The sequence below is a fragment of the Neovison vison genome, chromosome 8 (assembly GCF_020171115.1).
Source record: "Neovison vison isolate M4711 chromosome 8, ASM_NN_V1, whole genome shotgun sequence".
In the NCBI taxonomy this organism is placed as follows: Eukaryota; Metazoa; Chordata; class Mammalia; order Carnivora; family Mustelidae; genus Neogale; species Neogale vison.
This window is the reverse complement of record NC_058098.1, coordinates 42,091,180-42,100,707: the sequence shown is the minus strand read 5'-3', so window position 1 is coordinate 42,100,707 and position 9,528 is coordinate 42,091,180. Positions and strand designations below refer to the sequence as shown.

At 42.0% G+C, this 9,528-nt stretch overlaps 1 protein-coding gene across 1 annotated transcript; it reads left to right on the top strand.

Moving 5' to 3' along the window:
* Positions 1-5,239: 5,239 nt before the first annotated feature.
* Positions 5,240-7,082, top strand: LOC122916282 (syntenin-1-like). The gene has a single exon (XM_044263483.1). It carries the CDS (start codon positions 5,315-5,317, stop codon positions 6,206-6,208), a length of 894 nt encoding a protein of 297 aa, XP_044119418.1. The 5' UTR covers positions 5,240-5,314; the 3' UTR covers positions 6,209-7,082.
* The last annotated feature ends 2,446 nt before the right edge of the window (positions 7,083-9,528 follow it).

The following is a 9,528-nucleotide window of genomic DNA, read 5'->3' as shown; positions in this document are numbered from 1 at the left end:
CTTAAACTATTTGGTTTTCTTCTCCAAAAGTTCTAAAATTTGATATACCTCTTCCAAAAAAAGTCTGAATAATTTCTGGATGTGCAACAAATTTCTCTACTTAGAGCCATTAAATTGAGGGAGCAAAATCTATGTTGAATAATCATTGGTCCAAATAGGTCAAGTACTTTGTTGACCTGAATGTTCATTGACATGCTTGGGCCTTCTCTGGTAGGGGTGAGCGTCACATATGGAAGTAAATGTCAACATTCTGGGCTGCTGAATTGCAAGTCCAATGGACCATGGCTGTTTACCACCATTACAGCCTCATTGCCTCAAAATGGTTTTCCCGAATGTGTTTCAAAGCAGGCCTAAGTAATAAATGCCCTGTCCAGCCAGTTCTGATAACATTGCTTTTCCTAGCACAGAATGTTGAGAAAATTAGCACACAAAAAAGTTGTGTGTTTAGTTTGTTCCCATTCTAACCTGACTTAGCTCTGGAAAATGTGATATTGAATTAGAAACATATCTCAGTGATATTGTGGGTTCAGTTCCAGAGGATTGCAATAAAGCAAATATCACATTAAAGCAAGTCAAATGAATTTTTCAGTTTCCCAGTGCATATAAAATTTATTTTTATACTGTACTATAGTCTATTAAGTATGCAAAAGCGTTATGTCTAAAAAATGCATGTGACTTAATTTAAAAATACTTCATTGCTGAAAAATGCTGACCATCATCTGAGCTTTCAGCAGGTTGTAATCATTTTACTGCTTGAGGATCTTGCCTTGATATTCATGGCTGCTGACGGATCAGGGGGTGGTTGTTGAAGGTTGAGGTGGCCGTGACAATTTTTTTAAAATAAGAGGACAAAGAAGTTTGCAGCATCTCTTCCTTTCATGATGATTTCTCTGTAGCATGTGATCCTGTTTGACAGCATTTCCACAATGCTAGAAATGCATTGGAGAAAACTAGAGTCAATCCTCTCAAATTCTGACCCTGTCAGCTAGGCTAATGTGCTATTCTAAATCCTCTGTTGTCATTCTGACAATCTTCACAACATCTTCCCCAGGGGTAGATTCTACTTAGAGATTCATCTCAAGTATATTCTATCACTTTCTTTGATCACCTATAAGATGCAGCTCCCCAAAGTTCAAAGTTTGTCACGAGATAGCAGCAATTCAGCCACATCCTCAGGCTGCACTTCTGATTCTAGTTCTCTTGCTATTTCTACCATGTCTGCCCTCAGAACACGCATGGCATGTATCTGTTAACTTTGCTGTCTTATATGGGCATGCTTTATGGGGCCTCCAAAGAGTTACAATGGCAGCATCAAAGTTCACTGATCACAGATCACCATAAAAAAATACAATAATAATGACAAAGCTAGAAATACTGTAAGAATAACCAAAATGTGACACAGAGACACAAAGTGAGCAAATGCTGTTGGAAACTGGTGCTGGGACACTTGCTGGATGCAGGGCTGCCATTGACCTTCAATTTGTAAAAAATGCACTACCTATGAAGCACAATGAAGCAAAGCACCATAAAACAAGATAGGCCTGTACAGGAAATTAAAACCTGGTAAAGGAGAAATATTTCCCTATATACCATACACGTGTATGTTTGCACACATACACGCATGCATACATGTACCCACGAAAAACCCTAAGGAGCTGGATCCAGCTTCAACGTGATAAATAGGTTCCATCCAGTCAATTAAAAGGAGCAAATGAGAAATGAGAGAGGGGGAGAAATAGCGCAAATACAGTGTGGAAAAAGCCAATAATAACTTAAAAAAAGAACATGATGACAGAGAGAAAACTGTTTCAAGAGAATCACTTCTACTAATTTTTTAAGAGCTGGATTTTTAACAGAAAATATAAAATTTAAGCAGGAGATTGTTTTTTTTTTTTAAATCAAGAACTTAGAATATGCTGTATATAACAGTGCGAAAACAGGCAAAAATTCCTCCCCTTCCTCTATCTATGCTGCTATTTTCCTCCTATACTGACTGTGACCTTGGCTGTAGGTCAATGGGACAATAGCAAGTGTGACAGGAGCAGAGGCTTAAAAAGTGCTTGTACATTGTACCTTTCCTCTCTCACTATTCTTGAAAATCTTCCACCTTTACGTAAATGAACCCAGGCTAGTGTGCTGGCTGGTGAGAAGGAAGCAGACCCACCACCCTGCTCCACTCCAGGGAACAACCAGTCAACTCCAGAAGCAGAACAGCCTAGTTGGCAATTAACTGACCACAGATCAGTGAGCCAGCCCAGACAAAGTTAGCAGAGCAGTCCACCTGAGCCCAGCCTCATATAATCAATTCACAGAAACATGAGCTAAATAAATGGCTGTTATTTTAAGCTACTAAGCTTTGGAATGCTTTATTATGCACACCTAACTTGTACATCTGACATTATGATATGAGGTAGAGCAGAAGAAAGTATCTGACAAGGTCCCTGTTGGCAGGGACCTAGAATCTAGTTGGGAAGCAAAGAACACAGAATAAAATATCTAGTTAATGAGGCAGCATGCTGTCTGTCATCATTCTGTTCTAACTTAATAAATTATAGAAAGGGTGGTAATTGGGAGTAGAAGCAGGAAGTGAGAAAAGAAGGTGTGAGCTAATTACCATCAGAGAAGGAAAGGTAGGTCTTCTTGAATTCCTACAATTCAGGTGGGTATGTAGGGAGGCAAGAGAAAGGAACAAACACAGGAAATCAGGTAGATAAGTCAAGAGGAAGCAGGAGAGTTTGGGATCTTGCTGGCCAAAGAAATTCACATCCAAACAGAAGGCAACAAGTAATTGCTTAAAAGTCTAGAAACACCTAAGATTCAGCAAATTCAATAATGTGCTTGACTTAGAGACTGAATTGAGCTATTAATGAAGATGCTGAAAATAAATGTCATAGATATCTAGGGTGCCATCTGCCCTGACACATCCCTTCTTTTAGGATCCCCATGATCCCAATGACAATTTTGGGCTGCTAGGTGATTACTTTGTGTCTTTGATTGATTCAGGGAATTCTCCTGGAGGGAGAAACAGGAAGAATTCTAAATCTCTCTGTGAAGCAGTAAAATATAAAACTTGGGAACTGCCTCAGTCATGGGCAGCTTTTCTCAGCTTTCCTCTTCATGGGAGAGAAAATGAAATTATCACAGAGAGGTAGGCATGGAACCCATACACAGACCAAGTGCGATTCACCTGGATGAGTCCTGGGTTCATCCATATCAGGGAGCGGAGGTGGAAACAGTTTTCCTGGATGCTCTTAGGGGCCCTGTTTGGGTCTGAAAATTAAACTCACAAAGACAGATGAATAGGAGAAAACCATGTAAATTTAGTTAATGAAAGTTTTACATAACGCAGTAGACTTCATAAGGAAATAAAGAGCCATAGAAACAAATAGACCTATGTATATTTATGCTGGGTTTGATGAAGAGTGGATGGTCATGGAGGAGTTCGATAGGTCAAAGAGTGTGAGGTAAGCAGAACTAACTGGGGGAAACTCAGCAAGACCTCTTTGCTAGGATCCTTCTTGCCATCCCTTTGTCTTCAGAGATAAGGATGTTCTTTCCCCTGAGTGTAGGGAGGACACTTCTCACATGAGGGTTTGTGACCTGTTTCAAGGGAGAACAGTGGGAAGAAGGTCAGAATGACCTCCCTGCTTCTGTCATTTTCTCATACTCCTTTAGCTTAAAATATTCAAGATGTCAAGGTGCCGTATTTGGAATAATGTGTCCTGAACATCATCACTTGACATTGTCCTTTCTAAGGTTTGGTTGTACAACCCACCTTGATCTGGCTTCAGCTGGGTTTGCAACCAAAGGGACCCACCATGAAAACTGAAGTGCGTGATTAACTTGCAGACCAATATTTTCTCCAGTAGCATCTGCACGCTGCCCTTCTTTCACAGACTTGAGAGAGACTTGAACAGAAAATGTTCCTGGGATTGGGGATATTTAATGAAAGTCAGGAAAAACCATCAACTGTGGTTAAGAGGTGACCATGAGAAGGAGAAAGATGCTCTTTGACAGGAAAGAATGAAGAACACACCATAAGGAAAAGGTGAAAAGGGACTGGAACATCAGAGACAAAACCCTGTTCTCTTCTCTCCATGCATTCTGTGTGTGCACAAATGGAGCCCATCTCTGATCCCCTGGCATTCCTCACACACTTTCACCATGCACTTGCACCAGCCAGTCTTGACACCAGGAGGTTCCAGGTGCCTGCTTCAAAGCCCATCTCTCCAATGATGTGTCCTCAGATCCTCCCAACCAAAGAACTCTCTCCCTTTCCTGTGGCCTAATGGCATACCTACATCATGCCCAAAGTTCTTACCACACCCTGCCTCATTTTATTGTTGATCGTTGCATGTGTGATTTCCCCACCAGAAATGTGCTCCAAGAATATAGGGAGAGAAGGTGGTAGAGTCCAGAACATCAGTCTAGTTCACATGGACAAACACAGGATTGAAAGGTGTTCTTCTAGCTGTGAGTCTGTCAAATCTTTGATCCATCTGAATCCAAGATTGGAGAAAGCAATTTTACTAACTCTGACTTTCCCATTGCCACTCCCAGCTGCAGAGAAGTCTGGGAAGCTAACAACTTGTGGCCAGACAAATGGTCACTTTGAGCAACCCAGGATCTGTGAGGACAAGGCAGAAGAGAAGCCAGCCAGCAGCATTCTGAAAAGGAATTCCATTTCTCATACAACTCAGGCAGCCCAGCAAAGGAAGCATTTCTGTCTATGGAGATAAACTTCAGATACGATTTCAGGTCAGTGTCCTCATCTGTAAAATGGGGGTGACAGTCATCCCTTGGTCAGAAGGTGACTATCAGGATGACATGAAGCAGCTCGTGAGAGTGCTTGGAATAGCACAGGCTAGGTAACTGGGAGTTAATGCTACAACTTAACATTGAGAACACTGAGGCCTGATGTGACTGACCTATAAACCAGAAAGTTGGGCGCCTGGGTGGCTCAGTGGGTTAAGCCGCTGCCTTCGGCTCGGGTCATGATCTCAGGGTCCTGGGATCGAGGCCCACATCGGGCTCTCTGCTCAGCGGGGAGCCTGCTTCCTCCTCTCTCTCTGCCTGCCTCTCTGCCTGCTTGTGATCTCGCTCTGTCAGATAAATAAAATAAAATTAAAAAAAAAAACAAAACCAGAAAGTTGAAAAAAAAAGTGACTGAGGTCAAGGTGAGCTTTGTGAGTCAGAAGCCCATGACTACCTTGAAGGCATGGCCATTAAGACAGGGTGAGCAGCCAGTTACCGGAGGCGACGGGGTGGTAATGGCGGCGAGCGGGTCCTTGTGGCCTAGAAAAATCCTGCAAAAATGTCTCTGTATCCATCTCTTGAAGACCTGAAAGTAGACAAAGTTATTCAGGCTCAAACTACCTTTTCTGCAAACCCTGGCAACCCAGCAATTTTGTCTGAAGCTTCTGCTCCCATCTCTCAAGATGGAAATCTCTATCCTAAATTGTATCCAGAGCTCTCCCAGTACATGGGCCTGAGTTTAAATGAAGAAGAAATCCGTGCAAATATGGCCGTGGTCTCTGGAGCACCAGTTCAGGGGTTGGTGGCAAGACCTTCTAGTATGAACTATATGGTGGCTCCTGTAACTGGTAATGATGTTGGAATTCGTAGAGCAGAAATTAAGCAAGGGATTCGTGAAGTCATTTTGTGTAAGGATCAAGATGGAAAAATTGGGCTCAGGCTTAAATCAATAGATAATGGCATATTTGTTCAGCTGGTCCAGGCAAATTCTCCAGCCTCATTGGTTGGTCTGAGATTTGGGGACCAAGTACTCCAGATCAATGGGGAAAACTGTGCAGGCTGGAGCTCTGATAAAGCACACAAGGTACTCAAACAGGCTTTTGGAGAGAAGATTACTATGACTGTTCGTGACAGGCCCTTTGAACGGACAGTTACCATGCATAAGGATAGTACTGGACATGTTGGCTTTATCTTTAAAAATGGAAAGATAACATCCATAGTGAAAGATAGTTCTGCAGCCAGAAATGGTCTTCTCACAGAACATAACATCTGTGAAGTCAATGGGCAGAATGTCATTGGGCTGAAGGATTCTCAAATTGCAGACATACTGTCAACATCTGAGACTGTAGTTACTATTACAATCATGCCTGCTTTTATCTTTGAACATATTATTAAACGGATGGCACCAAGCATTATGAAAAGCCTAATGGATCATACCATTCCTGAAGTTTAAAAGTCTTGGCACAATGGAAACTTCACTGAACTCCAGTTTACTTCTTGGGCAACTTAACTTTATATTATGCACATGAAGCTTTCTAGGAGCCAGAGAGCATATGCTGCATGAAGACCTTTCTATCTTACATTATGGCTGGGAATCTTACTGTTCTGATTGGATATCTTGTTCACACTTCAAGATCATTGTAGCCTTATCCTGGTTTTACTGATGTGAAACTTTGGACAGATTTTAACTGATTTTCATAGAGTAGTTTCTCTACTGGAAACCCGAAGCTTTTACAAGCCATTATGATTAGAATGACTGATACAGGCTTAGCTCTGTGTTAGAACCAGTCACCTTTATCTTACATATCAAGTAGTGCTGTTCATATTACTTTAGTTCTATGGTATAATTGCATTTTTAATGTGTAACCATAGTACATGTAGAATGACTGCTTTTGATGTTTTTTTAGTTCTCTGTGTGTGTGTGCGTGTAAAATACTAATTAAGTACACTGGTTTCATTCCATGTAAGCATTATACAGTGTATGTAGGTTGCTAGAGATTGTGTTGATCATCATTTAATTAGAACTACCTTTACTTAATATGCTTCAACTGTCGCCTTAACTGTGTTAAGCGTCTAGAATAAAAGCCAAAATATAACTATTGCTGCCTTTCTAAAACCCAAAATGCAGTTCTGTGTTAAACTGAAATGTACACTAGCCCAGAACAATGTAATGGTACATACTGAGCTATAGCATAGCTGCTTAGTTGCATTTGAGATTTTCTAGTCAGTTGTGTAATGGAAATTTCTTTCTTCTAAAACTTAACCGGTATTACTTTCTGAGAAATGATTCACTATATATTAAATGTTAAAAATTCTTATACCAAATAGGATAAAGTTTTGACTCCCTTTATTCATTTGTAGATTAAGTGGAATAATACTTAATTTTGTCTTTAACATTCTGTAACCTCACTACTTTGGGGTGGTCTTAGGATGTTTCCCAGATAATCTGTTCCATTTCCTGACCCCTCCCTACAAAATGGAAGTGACACTTTATCCTGATTTTTTTTCTTTATGGTTTATGCCTATTTCATCTTAATTAAATATGTATAAATAAAGTGAAAAAAAAAAAAAAAAGACAGGGTGAGCAGAGTTGGAAGGTCGGCATAGTTCTCCCTGATTGCTGCTCCCTTCTACATCAACTCTGAGACAGAGCACGCAGCTCTAGGGAAATACTCCAGCCCCTGAGTATGTCCTCTCTGGAGAGGATTTTGTAATATGCAGTTCAGTGGTTTCATAAAGTCCCCTTGACTTGCCCAAAGTTTGCCAGGACCACCAGGTCACTAGCTCATTGGTGGGCATTTGTCTCCAATTTTGTCTTGTCTCCAGCCAAGCACAGACTGGAAATGTTGGGAGGGAGACAACTGCTGTCTTTCTTTAGTGCCTGCATGAAGCAGTAAGCACAGGGAATATCTTCCTTGGGAGGCCAGGCAGAAAAGCAGCAGAGACAAAAGGCAAAGAAATTCTTTCTGTGGGCTACTCTAGCTTGCTTCTGCTATAGACAATGGTAGGAAGGACTGGGTAGGGAGCTGCCATAAAGGGCAGTGAAGCTAACAGGTTAGGGGTAGAGACAAGGGGCTTCCTGCTCCCAGGGTTGAACCTGCTCTTCTTCCGTGGTGGTGAATTTCATTGTCAACTTGATTGGGCCCTGGGGTGCCTGGATAGCTGGCTAAACATTATCTTTGGGTGGGTCTTTGAGGGTGTTTCTGGAATAAGTTAGCATTTGAATTCATGTACCCAGTAAAGCAGGTGGGTGCGCATTATCCTGTCCATTGAGGGCTGGATGGAACAAAAGAGAAGAAGGTTGAATTCTCATTCTGCCTGAATGTGGAGCGGGGAGGGACATGGTTGCTCTGCCCTCCATGTGATATCCTTGGTGTAGCCTTCAGACTCACATTTCCATCTACACCAACAGCTCTTCAGCTTTCAAACTACCAGCCTTCCTGAATCTTTAGCTTGTAGATGGCACACCATGGAACTTCTCAGCCTCCATAATTGTCTGAGCCAATACCTTATGGTAACTCTCTTTTATATACACCATTTTGATTACATTTCTCTGGAAGCTCTGACCATGCCTCCTTTCTACCTTCTCTTCCTCCCTCCCCTCCTACCCTATCTTTTCCTCATTGCCATGTCTTTTATGTCCTTTTGTTTTGACTTTGTTTTCCTTAGCATGCATTTCCAGGTGCAGAGATTAGAATGGGAAGAGAAGAACATGTAATCCCAGTCCTATGGAGCAAGGAGCTTTTGTTTGGTCTGTCAGTTGGTGGAAATGCATAGAGCAGAAAACCTGTGGTCAAGTGACATCTGTGATTTGTGTAAGGAGAAGGACTATGCACCCCATAGACTCCATCTATGTCAAAAGTACCAAGAATAGGATGGCTTTTTTCTTACAAGACAGAATAAAGCAATTCTAGGGTCTTACCTCTGTAGTGTGTGTTGGGTAATGTCTCATCATGTGAAAAACCTCCACAGGCTCTCACAGCTCCGAGAATGACTTGCAGGGTCCTGTCTAGCCCTCAGACCCCACCTGATGTCAAGTCTGCTGCTATAGCCCTTCTGGCCTGTGGAAGTCACCAACCCTGTTCCCACCTTAGAACTTTGTCTTACTGTTCTCTCTATTGAGTCACCCCAACATCCATCCGCACACACCTCCCAGCCCGATGAGATGCTCATTGCCCATCTCAGTGCAAACATGCCCCCCGGAGAAATCTTTACCACTGACACCTCTTATCCATGTCCAGTTTAATTTCTTCATAATAGTTATCACTGTTGTATGATAGTGGCACTCTCATTCTCTGAAACTCTTTTTTTCAATGTTTACTTTCTTACCAGTTTCTTCTTTCTTTTAAAGAGGTGGTAGAGCCTAATGGTTAAGGATCTAGGCTCCACAACTAGAGCATCTGGTTCTAATTCTAGTCCTGCCACTTTCTAGCTGTGGGATTGTAGGCAGGTTACTTTACCTCTCTGTGCCAAGTGTACTCCTCTGTAAAATGGGTGTGTGGTAATAGTACCTACCTCATGCAGTGGTTTCCAGGGGTGGGGAGAGCTCAGTTGATGTGTTGCATGTGGGCATAATGTAGCTGCTTACTCTTGGTGCTATTACATCCCGCTCACTGGAACATGGGTTCCATGACAGGCCCAATGCTTGACCTTGTGCATCTACCAAGTGCCTAGAACAGAGTAAGTGTATGATCAATGTCTGTTGAATAATGAATGGTTTCACCATTCAAAGCAGTGGAGCCCACAACCAATTGGCCAATCTTTTGGGTATGC